Source organism: Enhydra lutris, unplaced genomic scaffold (assembly GCF_002288905.1).
Source record: "Enhydra lutris kenyoni isolate GAN:26980312 unplaced genomic scaffold, ASM228890v2 scaffoldscaffold2, whole genome shotgun sequence".
NCBI lineage: Eukaryota > Metazoa > Chordata > Mammalia > Carnivora > Mustelidae > Enhydra > Enhydra lutris.
In genome coordinates, this window is record NW_019154086.1 from 45,876,784 (window position 1) to 45,895,658 (window position 18,875).

Below are 18,875 nucleotides of genomic sequence, written 5' to 3' on the forward strand. Positions count from 1 at the left end.
ATGAATGGTAATTTTGGTGTCATGTCTAAGAGCACTTCATCTAATACCACATCACAAATATTTTTTTCTTGTGTTTTCTTCTAAATATTTTATAGTTTTATGTCTTAAATTTAGATCTGTGATCAATTTTGAGTGAAGTTTTGTGTAAGATGTGAGTTTGAGGTTAATTTTTTTTACATATAAATGTCTGATTGTTTCCAACTGTTGAAAAAGCTATCTTTTTTTCCATTGAATTGTTTTGTATATACTTCTCAAAATGAATTAGCTATATTTGTGTCAGTCTTTTTTTGAACTTTGTTCCATTGATATCTAGTTGTTCATTTATTTTTTTAAAAATTTCATTTATTTTAGGTAGAGAGAGAGAGCACACAAGTGGGGCGAGGGACAGGGATAAGCATACTCTGCACTGAGCACTGAGCCCAACATAGGGCTGGATCTCAGGACACTTAACCAACTGAGCCACCCAGGCACCCCCTATTTCTTCATTTTTATGCTAGTAGCACACTGTTTTGGCTAATATAACATTATAATAAGTCTTAAAATTGTATAATAAGTCTTTAAAAAGTATGATTTCTCCAGTTTAATTGTCAACATTTTTCTGGTTATTTTGTTCTTTTGCTTTCTCCTATAAATTTTAGAATCATCGTGTCTGTATCTACAAAAAAATCCTACTGGGATTTATATGCAATTGTAGATGGCATTTCTTTAGCACTTTAGAAATGTTGAACCACTTCCTCCTGGCCTCCATGGCTCTGATGAGAAGTCTGCAGTCATACAGAATCATTGTTCTATATATATAATGTGTGACTGCTTTCAAGATTTTCCTTAGTTTTTGGTTTTCAGCATTTTAATTATACTGGATCTGGATGTGTAATGCTTTGGACTTATCCTTTTAGGAGTCTTCTAAGTTTCTTGAATATATAGATTTTAAGTCTTCCACTGAACTTGAAAAATTTTTAGCACTATTACTTCCCTAATTTTTTTTTTTTTTTTTTGCATTGAACTCTCTTTTTTTTTTTTTCCTTCTTTGGGGAATCTGATGACTTAAATATTAGACCTTTTGCTCCTGTCTCATAGATCCCTGAGGCTTTATTCATTCTTTTTTTTCCAATATTTTTTCTTTCTGTTATTTAAGTTAGATAATTTCCATTACTCTATCTTTGGTTTACTGACTTTCTTCTGTTGTCTTTATTCTCTTGTTAAGCCCATCCAGTATGTTTTTTTATTTTAATTCTATTTTTTTAAAATTGATTTTCCAGCTTTATTGAGGTATGATTGAAAATAAAAGTTGTATATAGGTAAGGTATACAACTTGATGTTTTGGTACACATATACATTGTGAAATGATTACCATAATGAAGCTAATTAACATACCCATTACCTCACGCTATTTGTGTATGTGTGTGTGTTGAGAACACTTGAGAACTGCTCTCCTAGCAAATTTCAAGTATACAGTACATTATTATTAACTATAGTCACCATGATGGATGTTAGGTCTCCAGAACTCATTCATCTTATAACTGAAAGTTTGTACCCCTTGACCAGCCTCTCTGCACTTCTTCAATTCTCCTAATTATTGTATTTTTGAGTTCTAAAAATTTTATTTTGTTTTTCTTTTTGTCTTATATTTCTTGGCTAAGACTTTCTGTTTTGCCATTTGTTTCAAAAGAATTTGCCCTTTCTTCTTGGAACATTTTTATAATCACTGCTTGTGAAGTCTTGATCAGACACCTGTCATCTTGACATTGGCCTCTATTATCTTTTCCCATATGAGGTGAGAACTTTCTAGTCCTTCATATACCTTGCAATTTCAGATTATATCATGGACATTTTGAATATAGTGTTATAAGACTCCAGGTCTTATGTAAATCCTATGATGAATGTTGATATTTTTCTTTTACCAGGCAGTTAATGCAGTTGGATTCAGCCTACAAATTCTGCCAGTTTTTCTGTGAACTTTGGTTTCAGTGTTTGTCATTTCCAGAATCTTTTTTTTTTTTTTTTTAAGATTTTATTTATTTGTCAGAGAGAGAGAGCAAGCACAGGCAGACAGAATGGCAGGCAGAGGCAGAGGGAGAAGCAGGCTCCCTGCCAAGCAAGGAGCCCGATGTGGGACTCGATCCCAGGACACTGGGATCATGACCTGAGCCGAAGGCAGCTGCTTAACCAACTGAGCCACCCAGGCGTCCCTCATTTCCAGAATCTTGACAGTACTATTTGTACCTGCCCTGTGAATGTGCCACCTAGTAGCCCGTCTGGTACCCGGGTAGGGGTTTGTCCCTTAGTTCTTAACATCTTTGCCATGTTGTTTATATTACAGTTCACACATGTACAGCTTCAAGGTGAGTCTCGGAATTCATACCCAACTTTCCAGAGCAGCTTTCCCAAGCTCCTCCCTCTCTGAGATGGTGTGGTACTTTTTGGTCCCCTAAGCTTCCCCTTTTGTCTCCTCTTACCAGAAAGCTGGAGCTTTCATTACCCTACTCTGCTGGCATTTCCTATGGCCACAGCTGCGGCTGCACATCAGGACCGCAGAGAGAGAGAGAAAAAAAAATATGGCGGTCTTGGGCCCTATCTTCTCTGGTTGGAGAGGGAGTTTTACCTCCTTCAGTATTTTAGGTATTGCAATTACTACTGCAACCACTAGCCTGGGTACAAAAATATGGAGGGAAGCAGGGGAAAAAGGAAATATGGGGGATTTCTCCCATTCTCTCTGAGTGTTAGCCAAAACATGAGAGCTTCTCCTGGAGTTTCCACTGCATCCTTGTACCCACTTCTGGTTTTGTGGACTGTCTTGATTATACCAGGGAATATCAGGGAAGAAATTGGAAACTCACCACCAGTTAGCTGTACTCGAATTCTTATCCTCCTCCATCTTCCTGCCACCTTAGATTTTTTAGAGTGTGCATTCAGCCCACGTTTTATCCCTGCGTTCAGTGGTAGAGGCAGGGTGGATTGTGTTTCCTCCATCATAGTCTGAATCAGAACTTGGTACTTTATTTGTTAATTTTTGTTTAAAAAAATTTTTTTTTCTTATAAAAATAGTACATCTTCATTATAGAAAACTTAGAAAGTAAAGATAAAATAAATTTTCTGTAAACTCATGAACTAGAGAAAGCTTTTATTTCATAATTTCTATTTTAACAATAAAATTAATTAGATAATAAATGAAATAAAATTGTTAATCATTTTAACCATTTAAAAAATTTTAAGACCCAGATGTTATTGACTTACCTAATGTTGTTTTTACGAAAATTTCTTTTTCCAAATAGATAGAAAGTCTTTATCCTCAAGCTGGCTGGGTTGAAATTGATCCCGATGTTCTCTGGCTTCAGTTTGTGACTGTAATAAAAGAATCTGTTCAAGGTAATTAGACTTGCAAAAATAAAAATAATAAAGTGTATTTTGTTTGTAGTTAAAGTTTTCCTCAGTCTGTCGAATTTTGTGGGTTTCCTAAGTTATAATTACACAAATAGTATTTTACTGGGGTAAAATTTCTCAGTATTTTTCGGCAGACATCTGTGATTTATAATTAACCACTTTGTCAAGGAAAGGTAACAGCAACTCTCGTCCTCTGGTTTAAATCTTTTTTCAATATAGTATAAAGGCTTACTTTCCTTCTTCATTCGGGGTTGTGGCTAGTGCTCATTCGACTTCCTGTTGTGTACAAAATACTAGGGGGTTATAAACAAAATTATAACCCACAGTTCCTGCTCTCGGGAATTTACAGCTGTGTTACCTGTATTTTTTTTTTAATGTTTTATTTACTCATCCGAGAGAGAGAGAGAGAGGGAGCACAAATAGGGGAAGGGGTAGAGGCAGAGGGAGAAGCAGGCTCCTTGCTGAGCAAGGAGCCCAATGCCAGACTTGATCCCTGGACCCTGGGATCATGACCTGAGTGGAAGGAAAAAGCTTAACTGACTGAACCACCCAGGCACCTGAAATCTTAACTCTTTAAGGACATTTTCCCCGTGTAACTTTTTTTAAGAATATGGCAAGAGATGACTTATAAATGTGAATTCTAAAAGATCTTTCATTTTATTTTTGTGTCTCAGTTGCTTCTCCTTCTTGCCTTTTTGGTTTGAAATACTTCAAAACTTATTTTAAAAAGCTGCAAGAATAGTACATGGAACACCTGTATGCCTTTTCCCAGATTCACACATGTTTAGCAGTGTTTATCATTCTATACAAACTCTTTTTTTTGACCCATTTAAGGGTTCATTTGACATAATTACCTGTGATCCCTAAATATTTCAGCATTACCTCTAAAGGAAGGGAGAATTCTCCTATATAAGCACACTGCACATATCACAGAGGAAATTTAACATTAATACAGTAATATTTTCTAATACTTAATCTTCAGTATTCCTCTCTTATCTCAGTCATTAATAGGTTTTTTTTTTTTCCCAATCTAGAATCTATCCAAAGGTGAGGCATTGCATTTGGCAGTCAGTCTGTCTAGTCTCTTTTAATCTAGAGCATGTTATTCGTGGCACTGACAGTTTTCAGAAGTATAGACCAGTTTATTAAATGGTCCTGCATTTTGCGGTTGTCTTATTTCCCCATGATTAGATTCAGGTTAAATATTTTTCAGGGGAGCACTATACAGGGGTGAAGTATCTTCCTCAGTGCTCAAATTTAAGTTGTACCTAATTTTCCTAGTGCAATAAATTGCTTTTCTTAAAGAATATCACAAAATATACTTGAGTTGCAATATTTTGAGAAGTATGAACCAGGAAGACCATGGGTTTTTTTTTTTTTTCTTTTAAAGATTTTGTTTATTTATTTGACAGAGAGAGAGAGAGAATGAGAGAAAGAATCTCTCTTCTTGGGTAAGGAGCCCGATGCAGGACTGGATCCCAGGACCCTGGGATCATGACCTGAGCGGAAGGCAGACCCTTAACTGACTGAGCCGCTCAGATGCCCCAGAAAGACCACATTCCTATTTGCATCTTAGCATCTGTTAAGATCTAAGCTTCAGTAATTATACTATTTTCCCTGGGAATTTTTCTTGTCATCAACCATCAACTTATATTATGTTGTGGAGACCATAAAAATAAGTTGTTATACCAGCGAAGGGCGATTTATTCAGGAGTAGCAATTTGGGATGAGCAAGCTATGGCAAAAACCGTAGGCTAGTGCAGCAAACAAAGGAAAGGAATGTTATTTTGTGGAAAAGGAGAAAGAGGTTGGGAAGGATTGTTTTGAACTGTAGTCCATTGGAGAAAAGTGAGAGTTTGGGGTAATGATGGTTTTTCATTGGCTGGGGTAAATTTATTTTAGCAGATGCAATGTGCATCTTTTCCCGTTAATGACCTATAATTGCCGATTCCTTCCTGCTAAGGATTCTACTCTTGGGGTCTGTGATTGATAGGTCTTCCTGTAATTGACCCAGTGGTTTGGCCTGCAATGCATTTTAGAGAGGTTTCCCTTTATTAATTTTTATAGGTTGATCATTGCTTGAATTAAGATCAGTCTTTTAGTATTATCAAGAAGAAATACAGTCTAACTTACTTTGAGTGGTGTTTGCTTTTTTTTCCTAACATTTAAAACAAAAAGCTCCTTTTCTTATTATTAGAATATGACCTTTTTCCCTTTAAGTAAAAAATTACTGTAAAACCATCTTAGTAGTGCTTCCTTTATTAGCTCCAGTTATGTTACTAAATGCTAAACCCATTTGTTTCCCTTAAAGATTATATTGAATGATTTATTTCCCATACTATAATATTATAAAGAAAAGCTTTACTAGCTTTTAAACATGTGTTTTACCTATCTTTATTTTTAGCTGCTGGGATAGAGATGAATCAAGTTGTTGGTCTTGGCATTTCAACACAGAGAGGAACTTTTATTACGTGGAACAAGTAAGTACATTGTGTGATAAGCATTCTGTTGCTGGGTTTGGACCACAGTGAATACATCGCTCCATTGCTGTGAAACCTTTTTGGAGAGTTTAAATTGGTGAATTAATAGCAGTTTAACTTGGTTAAGAGGGATGAAAGTGGGCCTACTTTCTGGCATTTTAAAATACGCTCCCTGCATGTTATCTGAGGTCGACTTACATAAAATGATAACAATAAAAAGTATTGTTACTGTCATAAAATTCTCCATTCCTTTCTTTTGATATAAGGTAGTTTTTCAAATAAGCATGGATTGAAATCTTAAAAATTAGCTTATACCAAAAAAGATTCAAGAGAGACTAACAAATTTCATAAACACGATTCTATAATTATGGTTTATATTTTCAGTCTATTACAAATTTAATATTTATGTACCTACAACATATGGGGTATGTGTAGATTAAACACAATTATAATATAATGGTTATCATATAGTGAATATCTACATTTCAGGTTCTGTTATCCTAACAAACTTGTTATTTAGGTACTATGACTCTTTTATATAGGAAGAAACCAGGGCTCAGTGAAATAATTATGTAAGTGGTTCAAGGCCACTCAGTTAATAAATAGAGCCAAGATTCCAAATTATCTTTTTGAACTCCAGACATGCTCTTTCCACTATACCCATATTGCCTTCAACATGAGTTTCTTTAAACTTTTTAAGGTTTTATTTATTTGAAAGAGAGAGAGAGAAAATGAGAGAGAGCATGAGAGCGGGGTGGGTGTTAGAGGGAGAAACAGACTCCCCGCTGAGCAGGGAGCCCGATGTGGGGCTTGATTCTGGCACTCCGGGATCGTGCATGACCTGAGCCGAAGGCAGACGCTTAACCAACTAAGCCTCCCAGAAGTCCCAACATGAGTTTCATTAAAAACAATAACAACAATCACAAAACTCTATAAGATGTTTTTTTGTTACAAAGCACTAGACTCCAAAGGCATCTTGAGCATAGGGCAGTGGGGAGGAAAAGTAGTAGATATAGGAAGTAGGGATAAGTGTTAGAAACATAATCCGGGTGAATTCACAAGGTCTTGGCCTTTATTTCAGTATTGGATAAGAGGAAAAAGTTTAACTTTACCAATATGTCTGGCCTTGATGTTAGAGGGGATATGATAGAAATTATAGAGAACATTAGAGGAGGAATGAGTTAGATGGTGATGAGGGTGGGTGGAAGGGAATATGATGAAGTGTTTGGTTTGGGATATGTGAATGTGGAGGTCCCCCAAAGGTGGTTTGAACGTTTGTCTGGTTTAACTAAGGCATGGCTCATTTCCTCTAGATAAGTGCTTTTTCTTTCAAGATACGATGTATCTCAGATGGTTGCCTGCATCTACAGCATGCCTTCCCCAAACTTCCCAACCTGTGTGCTGGGCAGAGCACGTCTTTTTCTTTTTTTTTTTTTTTAAGATTTTATTTGTTTATTTGACAGAGAGAGATCACAAGTAGATAGGCAGGCAGAGAGAGAGAGAGAGAGAGAGGGAAGCAGGCTCCCTGCTGAGCAGAGAGCCCGATACGGGACTCGATCCCAGGACTCTGAGATCATGACCTGAGCCGAAGGCAGCGGCTTAACCCACTGAGCCACCCAGGCGCCCCCAGAGCATGTCTTAAATAGGTGATACATTTGCCAGATGAAAGACTAAATGAATTAAAGTCATCTGGGTAGATCAGGATTTCTAAAGAGTGGCACCGTTCACATTTTGGGCCAGATGATTCCTAGTTGTTGGGGGCTGTCCTGGGCATTGTAGGATGTTAGGCAGCATCCCTGGTCTCTGCCCACCAGGTACCAGCCGCACCCCACTCCCCCAGTTGTGACAACCAAAGACATCTCCAGACATTGTCCAAAGTCCCTTGGGGGACAGAATCACTCCTAGTGGAGGATTGTTGACATAGACTGAGTCGAGAGAAATAGGTGTGTTCTCTGATAGGAATTACATGGATAGAAAAAAAAGAAGACTGAGGATTTGGACAATGAATATTCGCCCCTCCGCCCAACATAAACGGGATCAGAAAGCAAAAAGCTGGCATGATAGGACAAACACGGATCTGGGAAGTAGGTGGATGGAAGTGGGGGCAAGGGAGTGTTCCTAGGGAAATAACTCACTGGAAGTGTTGTGTTTTGTTGGATTTGGAGATTAGATCATTGCCCACAAAGATTGTTTACATCAGGGACGCCTGGGTGGCTCAGTTGGTTGGATGACTGCTTTCGGCTCAGGTCATGATCCCGGAGTCCCGGGATCGAGTCCTGCATCGGGCTCCCAGCTCCGCGGGGAGTCTGCTTCTCCCTCTGACCTTCTCCTCACTCATGCTCTCTCTCACTGCCTCTCTCTCAAATAAATAAATAAAATATTAAAAAAAAAAGATAGTTTACATCAAAACCTAGATAGCAGGTCATTCATAACAGGAAGATTAAAATAGGAAGAAAGTTTGTATGTGGCAATAAGACCATGTTTCACTTTTGGGAGAAACAGAGGAGTCAGGTCAGGTTCCAAGACTGTTCACTTCCCTTACTGGTGATGGTGTCCTTGTGGAAGGGTAAGATTTCTTCCTAAGACAGTTAATTGTGAATTTTCTTCTTGACTGTCCTTTTTTGAGATGTTTGTATTCTTTCACGAGTTTTGGAAACTTTGCTTGTAGAAACTGAAACGCTAGAGATTTTCCCAAAAAAACCCACACAAGGCTTTGTGCTTCTTTTACCTTGAAATAATGGAGTCTTAAAATAATGCTCCCCGAATCCTTGTGAGCCACGGTAGCACAGAATGTCGGCAGATCTGCAAGCGCCACAACAGAGAGCGGAGATACAGTGCAGAAGTGGGCACGGCTCCGAGACAGCAGGAAGTACCTCGTGCTCATTTTCTGGAGAAAGGTTGACAGACAGGCCCCTGGCACGGTCTGCTGTGCATTCCAGTCCCAGCCTGCACCTCCTTGCCCCAGCTCACAGCTTCTTTCTCCTGCAGTCACGGCCGTGGTCCTGTTGTCCTGACCGTACAAACATTATTTTCCGGTTGTTGCTGTCAGTATGTCTAACACTTTGAACTTTGTTTTTGTTTTTCTCTTTCCCCCTCCTTTCGATGCCAGGAAACTTGGTCCTTGTGTTTTCTTCATATTCTTAAGGTTAAAAAATTTTTCTCAGTGTATTTAATCAGTGGTGTGTTTAGCCTGCCTCTTCCAGTAATGGCATATCTCCTCCATCTTGGTTGTTTTAAGTTCCTTTTGTTCTTAAATATCTGAGCTGTTTTGGTTCTTCAATCTCTGTGTCTCTCAGGGAGGCTTCTGCCTGCTAACCTCGGATCAGGGTGTGTGCCAATTAGTAACATAAACTATGAGTCATGCAAGCAAACTGAGATTCACTCAGTAACTGTTTGAGGACTCACAGGGAGTGAAGCACTGTGCTGGCTGCAGAGCTGAATAGGAAAATGAGTAAGAGCACCAGCCCTCAAGGAATTTGCAGTCTCTTAATACAAGTATACAAATGAGCCTGTGTTCCCGCAGCACCAAATACATCTTTTATTGTGGTACCTGATACTTGTGTTAATGGTTCTTACCAATTACTTATGACACAAATATATTAAGAGCCACGAAATGGCGGAATGTGTTAGAGAGGTTTAAGGCAACTCATTTACAATATTGCTATTGACGTTTTTCCTCCATTTCTCCTTTTATTGTTGACAGAGGGAAAACGAGCCCAAATCACTGCTAAGTGAATATTGGAATATGCGCTGCTTCTTGAGATCAGTATTCTAGATTGTCTTCTACCATGTTATGAATTAATGATGTCACTCTCCTCTTGTGATCCTCTCCCTGTCCTTGTTCTTCAGCTATGCTAGCATCTAACGCATCGTGCTTCATCCTGGCTGACAAGCTTGGAACGTGTAATATATTTAGTCAGGAGTGTTCAACCTCCTTGTTTGTTCCTTCTCATCCTTCAGAGCTCGCTTCTATTGTCATTTCTCATGGAAGTCTTTCCTGACCTCTGCACTGGGCAAGGTCTCCCTGTTAGTATATTCATGGCAATTTGTATTTTTCCTTCAGAAGACTTATTCCTATAGTAAGTAAGCAATTGAGTAATTGAGTATTTCTTTGGCTTCCCTGGTAGAGAATATATTCATAGGGGCAAAGATGCTGTGTCTCTCTCTTCTTCATACCTATGTCCCCAGCTCCTGGCACAAATTGCTGTGTAAGCATTTGATGAATCAGTGATTAAAGATCAGATTTAAGTGTGTAAGTAGATGCTATTGTGTGTAGAATGGCACAGAGAATCGTGTATGTGTAGATTTCACTTCTGTCAAACACAGTCTGATAGTCCTGATTGGTAGCAGCATTTGTTTTTCAAATAGTTTTTGTTGTCTGGGCTAGGGGGTGAGAATCTGAAAATGAATAGACTGTGTCTTCAGGAGGCTCACGGTCCAGTGGGAGATACAGATGTGAGCCTTCGAGAGTTAGGGTACAGGCTGGTAGAAATCTGCCTGGTAGAATTGCTGTGTACCTGGTAATGAAGGAACCGAAGGAGGGCAACTGAATAGTGTAGAAGAAGGTGGAATGAGGCAGGGTTTTACAGAGTCACTTGAGCCAGGCCTTGTAGGATGAGCAGGAGTTTTCTAAGTGAGAAGAGCAAATCACTGGCAAAAACAGTAGCTGGAAGAGCATGGTATGTTTGAAGAATGAGAAGTACTGTAGATTTCAAGGGGTAATGTACAGAAGGTGCCACCATCACGCGTTCTGACTCCTTCCTGACACTGACCTTCTCTCAGACTCCCCTCCTCCTATTCTGTGCTCCAGCAACACTAGCCTGCTCTCTGTTTCTTGTTTTACCACAATTTTTATAAAGAGAGTCAAGGGGTAGAGAGTGTGCTAGGTCATGGGATGCAAGAATGGAAGGAAGCCTGGGAGAGGTTGGTAGGAAGAAAAGGGAATGTTTGAGGGATTAAAGGCTGCAGTGAGGTTGAAGGGAAGGCATTTAGAGAGTAAGATTGAGAGAACTGGAATAATAGCAAGAAGTGTCGACTAATATATTGGAATGTTAGAATTTCAGGAGTAGAATGTTCCCAGATTAATAAAGTTGAGGACATGCTCTTGAGTATGGACTGCTTAAGAAGTAGGGGTTATGACAGTCTAGGGAATTGAATGTGGCCAACCCACACAGGAGGGCACCTGGAAATAGAGTAGAAAGCAAGTCTGAGTTGAATGTCGAAGATTGGTAGATGTCAGTGGTTGATTTACAATAGCCAAAAAGGGAAATGATTTATTTCTACTATATTTCTTAGTTTTGTACTTATATTGCAGTGCCCACCCAGAGGTTGTTAAATTTCTTTTTACTAGACACATTTTGATAAGCCTGGTAGGTTGCCAGTGGCTAAGCCAGTCATAAAGTTGAGAGACGTAGAAATAGGTTTAGGCAATATTTCAGCTCTTCTGTAGGTATAGAGGTTTTGATCTGATAGTGTGACAAGGTACAATGAAGGGGGAAAGCATTGGCTTCTTTTTAAGGTGTATGGGCAAGTATTTAAAGGCCTTTTCATTAAATTTCTTGTGTTTTAGAAGTATGCACATTGTAGTGCTTCAAAAAGAGCATCTTTCCTATTAGAATTTGGTCTAGAATTTCATATTATGTATCACATTATAATACTTACAAAATGTGTTCAGTTTATAAAATAAGTCATTCAGCAAGCCCCGTTTAATTAACTCATACTTTGAGATTCCAGTGTGCCCTCTAATTTTGTTTTCTCTTATGGCAGATCTTTTATTTAATATAGCCTCAATTCATATTGAGTCTCCAAATACTGTTTTTATCATTCATAGGAAAACAGGAAATCATTTTCACAACTTCATTAGTTGGCAAGACCTAAGAGCTGTTGAACTTGTAAAATCTTGGAATAATTCGCTCAGACTGAAGGTAATCTTTTTCTTCTGTGATTTGGATGTTGCTGTTTTCCCTGTAAATGTCCCTTAACTATAGGCTTAAGTGTATAATCTCCTATTTGTACTGCTTTAGGAGATTGAGAAGAGAATACACATATGCACCCTCCTCACATCAGTGAATAGTTACCCACAAGCATATGCGGTAGACTAAAGTACTACATTTCAGGAAACCCTGAGGAGGTTTAGGACGGTCCAGATGTTCTCACATAAGTGAGAATTCATTCCTGGAGAAGAATTTGCCAAGTTGCCATTCTTGGAGAAATAGACAAAATGCAGACTGTGTCCAGAAAGAAAATAGGAAAGTGTCCAGATTTCATCCTCTTTTATTAGAAAAGTGGAGAATGGACATTGAGATCGATAACTAGCTGACTGCCACGAGCTCTTCACTGATGCCTGTCACATAAAGGTCACAAATGACAACGGTGACAACCATGACGGTGACCTCAGTGGCGGTGGCAATGTAAGTGTGGGATTACTGAGTCAGAGGGTAAGACAATTTCCAAATGTGGCCAGATCTGGTATAATCAATACTGCGGATTGCCTACGGTGTGTTGCAATATTCCGTGTTCTAATGCCGCCCAGCTAAATGCCTCCTCAGCTCGGGTGCCCGTACCAGGTAGTGCTTCAGGGAATATCTGGAGCATTGGTTTTACTCAACAACTATTTGGAGACATTAATTTTATATGAAAACAAACAAAGATATTATAGATATTATGGAATCTGACAGCAGTGCATGAGTGCAAGAGACACTTTCGCCATAATCTCACCCGCAGTTGGTTTTTCTTTTGTTAGTATAATGTATGAAAATGCACCTTGCTTTAATAACTTGAAAGGCTGAGAACCAAGAGGTACTCTTTACAGGACAAACTAATCAAGGAGTTGAAAATAATTATAAGGAAATGAACTTTGAATGGTATAATTTTAAATTATACTACTTACAATGTAGAATTCTGTATCTTAATGCATAATTTTAGTTTTTAATAGGTCAATTCATCAAACATTTCTTAGGTCTGTCAGTGAGGTATTTATAACTTTTATTCCTTTAAAAATAAGTTTTGAGGGGCGCCTGGGTGGCTCAGTAGGTTAAAGCCTCTGCCTTCGGCTTGGGTCATGATCCCGGGGTCTTGGGATTGAGCCCCGCATCGGGCTCTCTGCTCGGCGGGGAGCCTGCTTCCTCCTCTCTCTCTGCCTACTTGTGTGATCTCTGTCTGTCAAACAAATAAAATCTTAAAAAAAAAAAAAGTTTTGACTTTGGAAATATTTACATCTGTAGTACAAACCCCTAATCTCACATATAAAACTCACTTCAGGCACAAAAATCAGCCTTTAAAGCTCTTCATCTACTTGATATTGAGGATGCGCATGATGTAAGCTTTGGCTTTTCTTAGGAGACAAATGTACACAGACAAATATTTAGCACACACGATGCCAGGGCCTGGCCTGCTGCTGAGAGAAGCCTACCCTGCACTCATCCTATACAGATGCTTTTTCTTTCTTTCTTTTAAAATATAACACATCAGGGGCGCCTGGGTGGCTCAGTGGGTTGAGCCGCTGCCTTCGGCTCAGGTCATGGTCTCGGAGTCCTGGGATCGAGCCCCGCATCGGGCTCTCTGCTCTCTAGGGGAGCCTGCTTCCTCCTCTCTCTCTGCCTGCCTCTCTGCCTGCTTGTGATCTCTCTGTCAAATAAATAAATAAAATCTTTAAAAATATATATATATAACACATCAGAGGAAGTATTATGGGTGGTCATTTTAAGTATTTTCAGAAACTCTTATCTCTTAATAAGCAGTACAAAATATAAAGAAACACAGAAGGTTTGAACACTGAATAAGGTGAAAAGGAAGTTAAAAGGGTACAAACTTTCAGTTATAAGATGAACAAGGTTTGAGGATCTAATGTATAACCTGATGACCATAGTTGATAACACTGTATTATATAACTGAAATTTGCTAAGAGAATTTAAATGCTCTCACCAAAATAGAAGGGAAAAAAAATTAAACTGGGGCTCATTGTTCCAAAAAAAGGGGACAAGACTGAAATGTAGAGAGAATTGAGTTTATACATTTTCTTGATTGTTGTGTTTATTATTTTAGTAAATAAATACAATCTTTTAAATATATACATATATATTTTAAAAAATTTTTTGACGGAGAGAGAGCATGTACATGTGAGTGGGGAGGGAAGGGCAGAGGGAGAGGGAGAGAGACAATCTTAACCAGTCTCCATACCCAGTGTGGAGCCTGGTGCAGGGCTCCATCTCATGACCCTGAGATCATGACCTAAGCTGAAATCAAGAGTTGGACACTTAACCAACTGAGCCACCCAGGCGCCCCTTTAAATATATTGTTTAGGGGAGGGGTGGGCAATAACAGAGGAAGAAAATGCAAGAAGTGGGTAAATTCTCTATAAGTGAATATTTTGTAAAATACCAGTTTCAGAAGTTGAATTGTCCATCTGCATTCATTTTTTTAATCTTTATTTTTTTATTTTTTATTTTTTTATAAACATATAATGTATTTTTATCCCCAGGGGTACAGGTCTCTGAATCACCGGGTTTACACACTTCACAGCACTCTCCATAGCACATACCCTCCCCAATGTCCATAACCCCACCTCACTCCCCCCAGCAACCCTCAGTTTGTTTTGTGAGATTAACAGTCACTTATGGTTTGTCTCCCTCCCGATCCCATCTTGTTTCATTTATTCTTCTCCCACCCCCCTAACCCCCCACGTTGCATCTCCACTTCCTCATATCAGGGAGATCATATGATAGTTGTCTTTCTCTGATTGACTTACTTCACATACCCTCTAGTTCCATCCACGTCGTCGCAAATGGCAAGATTTCATTTCTTTTGATGGCTGCATAGTATTCCATTGTATATGTATACCACATCTTCTTTATCCATTCATCTGTTGATGGACATCTAGGTTCTTTCCATACTTTGACTATTGTGGACATTGCTGCTATAAACATTTGGGTGCACGTGCCCCTTCGGATCACTACGTTTGTATCTTTAGGGTAAATACCCAGTAGTGCAATTGCTGGGTCGTAGGGTGGTTCTATTTTCAACTTTTTGAGGAACCTCCATGCTGTTTTCCAGAGTGGTTGCACCAGCCTGCATTCCCACCTACAGCGTAGGAGGGTCCCCCTTTCTCCGCATCCTCGCCAGCATCTGTCGTTTCCTGACTTGTTAATTTTAGCCATTCTGACTGGTGTGAGGTGGTATCTCATTGTGGTTTTGATTTGTATTTCCCTGATGCCGAGTGATGTGGAGCACTTTTTCATGTGTCTTTTGGCCATCTGGATGTCTTCTTTGCAGAAATGTCTGTTCATGTCTTCTGCTGCCCATTTCTTGATTGGATTATTTGTTCTTTGGGTGTTGAGTTTGCTAAGTTCTTTATAGATTTTGGACACTAGCCTTTTATCTGATATGTCGTTTGCAAATATCTTCTCCCATTCTGTCAGTTGTCTTTTGGTTTTGTTAACTGTTTCCTTTGCTGTGCAAAAGCTTTTGATCTTGATGAAATCCCAATAGTTCATTTTTGCCCTTGCTTCCCTTACCTTTTGTGATGTTCCTAGGAAGATGTTGGCTGCGGCTGAGGTCAAAGAGGTTGCTGCCTGTGTTTTCTTCAAGGATTTTGATGGATTCCTTTCTCACATTGAGGTCCTTCATCCATTTTGATTCTATTTTTGTGTGTGGTGTAAGGAAATGGTCCAGTTTCATTTTTCTGCATGTGGCCGTCCAATTTTCCCAACACCATTTATTGAAGAGGCTGTCTTTTTTCCATTGGACATTCTTTCCTGCTTTGTTGAAGATTAGTTGACCATAAAGTTGAGGGTCTATTTCTGGGCTCTCTATTCTGTTCCATTGATCTATGTGTTTGTTCTTTTGCCAGTACCATGCTGTCTTGATGATGACAGCTTTGTAATAGAGCTTGAAGTCTGGAATTGTGATGCCACCAACTTTGGCTTTCTTTTTCAATATTCCTTTGGCTATTCGAGGTCTTTTCTGGTTCCATATAAATTTTAGGATTATTTGTTCCATTTCTTTGAAAAAAATGGATGGTACTTTGATAGGAATTGCATTAAATGTGTAGATTGCTTTAGGTAGCATAGACATTCTCACAATATTTATTCTTCCAATCCAGGAGCGTGGAACATTTTTCCATTTCTTTGTGTCTTCCTCAATTTCTTTCATGAGTACTTTAAACTTTTCTGAGTATAGATTCTTAGCCTCTTTGGTTAGGTTTATTCCTAGGTATCTTATAGTTTTGGTTGCAATTGTAAATGGGATTGACTCCTTAATTTCTCTTTCTTCTGTCTTGTTGTTGGTGTAGAGAAATGCAACTGATTTCTGTGCATTGATTTTATATCCTGACACTTTACTAAATTCCTGTACAAGTTCTAGAAGTTTTGGAGTGGAGTCTTTTGGGTTTTCCACATATAGTATCACATCATCTGTGAAGAGTGATAGTTTGACTTCTTCTTTGCCGATTTGGATGCCTTTAATTTCTTTTTGTTGTCTGATTGCTGAGGCTAGGACTTCTAGTACTATGTTGAATAGCAGTGGTGATAATGGACATCCCTGCCGTGTTCCTGACCTTAGCAGAAAAGCTTTCAGTTTTTCTCCATTGAGAATGATATTTGCGGTGGGTTTTTCATAGATGGCTTTGATAATATTGAGGTATGTGGCCTCTATCCCTACACTTTGAGGAGTTTTGATCAGGAAGGGATGCTGTACTTTGTCAAATGCTTTTTCAGCATCTATGGAGAGTATCATATGGTTCTTGTTCTTTCTTTTATTAATGTGTTATATCACATTGATTGATTTGCGGATGTTGAACCAACCTTACAGCCCTGGAATAAATCCCACTAGGTCATGGTGAATAATCCTTTTAGTGTCCTGTTGAATCCTATTGGCTAGTATTTTGGTGAGAATTTTCGCATCTGTGTTCATTAAGGATATTGGTCTATAATTCTCTTTTTTGATGGGATCCTTGTCTGGTTTTGGGATCAAGGTGATGCTGGCCTCATAAAATGAGTTTGGAAGTTTTCCTTCCATTTCTATTTTTTGGAACAGTTTCAGGAGAATAGGAATTAGTTCTTCTTTAAATGTTTGGTAGAATTCCCCTGGGAAGCCGTCTGGCCCTGGGCTTTTGTTTGTTTGGAGATTTTTGATCACTCTTGCAATCTCCTTACTGGTTATGGGTCTCTTCAGGTTTTCTATTTCTTCCTGGTTCAGTTGTGGTAGATTATATATCTCTAGGAATGCATCCATTTCTTCCAGATTGTCAAATTTGTTTGCATAGAGTTGCTCATTGTATGTTCTTATAATTGTTTGTATTTCTTTGATGTTAGTTGTGATCTCTCCTCTTTCATTCATGATTTTATTTATTTGGGTCCTTTCTCTTTTCTTTTTGATAAGTCTGGCCAGGGGTTTATCAATCTTCTTAATTCTTTCAAAGAACCAGCTCCTAGTTTCCTTGATTTGTTCTATTATTTGTTTTTGTTTGTTTGTTTATTTTTTTGGTTTCTATTTCATTGATCTATGCTCTGATCTTTATTATTTCTCTTCTCCTGCTGGGTTTAGGCTTTCTTTCTTGTTCTTTCTCCAGCTCCTTTAGGTGTAGGGTTAGGTTGTATATTTGAAACCTTTCTTGTTTCTTGAGAAAGGCTTGTACCAGTATATATTTTCCTCTCAGGACAAACCTTTGCTGTGTCCCACAAATTTTGAACCATTGTGTTTTCATTTTCATTTGTTTCCATGAATTTTTTTTCAATTCTTCTTTAATTTCCTGGTTGACCCATTCCTTCTTTAGAAGGATGCTGTTTAGTCTTCACGTATTTGTGTTTCCAAATTTCCTCTTGTGATTGAGTTCTAGCTTCAGAGCATTGTGGTCTGAAAATATGCAGGGAATGATCCCAATCTTTTGATACCAGTTGAGACCTGATTTATGACCCAGGATGTGATCTATTCTGGAGAATGTTCCATATGCACTAGAGAAGAATGTGTATTCTGTTGCTTTGGGATGAAATGTTCTGAATATATCTGTGATGTCCTTCTGGTCCAGTGTGTTATTTAAGGCCTTTATTTCCTTATTGATATTTTGCTTGGATGATCTGTCCATTTCAGTGAGGGGAGTGTTAAAGTCCCCTACTATTATTGTATTATTGTTGATGTGTTTCTTTGATTTTGTTATTAATTGGTTTATATAGTTGGCTGCTTCTACGTTAGGGGCATAGATATTTAAAATTGTTAGATCTTCTTGTTGGACAGACCCTTGGAGTATGATATAGTGTCCTTTCTCATCTTATTATAGTCTTTGGCTTAAAATCTAACTGATCTAAGGATTGCCACCCCAGCTTTCTTCTGACGTCCATTAGCATGGTAAATTGTTTTCCACCTCCTCACTTTCAGTCTGGACGTGTCTTCAGGTCTAAAATGAGCTTCTTGTAGGCAACATATTGATGGGTTTTGTTTTTTTATCCATTCTGATACCCTGTGTCTTTTGATTGGGGCACTTAGCCCATTAACATTCAGGGTAACTATTGAGAGATATGAATTTAGTGCCATTGTATTGCCTGTAAGGTGACTGTTACTGTATATTGTTTCTATTCCTTTCTGATCTACTACTTTTAGGCTCTCTCTTTGCTTAGAGGACCCCTTTCAATATTTCCTGTAGATCTGGTTTGATGTTCGCAAATTCTTTCAGTTTTTGTTTGTCCTGGAAGCTTTTTATCTCTTCTTCTATTTTCAATGATAGCTAGCTGGATATAGTATTCTTGGCTGCATGTTATTCTCGTTTAGTGCTCTGAATATATCATGCCAGTTCTTTCTGGCCTGCCAGGTCTCTGTGGATAAGTCCGCTGCCAATCTAATATTTTTACCATTGTATGTTACAGACTTCTTTTCCTGGGCTGCTTTCAGGATTTTCTCTTTGTTGCCAAGACTTGTAAATTTTACTATTAGGTGACAGGGTGTGGACCCATTCTTGTTGATTTTGAGGGGGGTTCTGTGCACCTCCTGGATTTTGATGCTTGTTCCCTTTGCCATATTAGGGAA

The 18,875-nt window shown here is 38.6% G+C and overlaps 1 protein-coding gene across 1 annotated transcript in view; it reads left to right on the plus strand.

The window, feature by feature from the left end:
* The window catches only part of LOC111149812 (glycerol kinase 5 (putative)), a 72,327-nt gene that overhangs the window by 5,617 nt on the left and 47,835 nt on the right, over positions 1–18,875 (plus strand). The window contains exons 2-4 of the mRNA XM_022507102.1: positions 3,273–3,366; positions 5,786–5,861; positions 11,692–11,785. Coding sequence (XP_022362810.1) covers positions 3,273–3,366; positions 5,786–5,861; positions 11,692–11,785 — 264 coding nt within the window. The remainder of the gene's footprint in view (positions 1–3,272; positions 3,367–5,785; positions 5,862–11,691; positions 11,786–18,875) is intronic.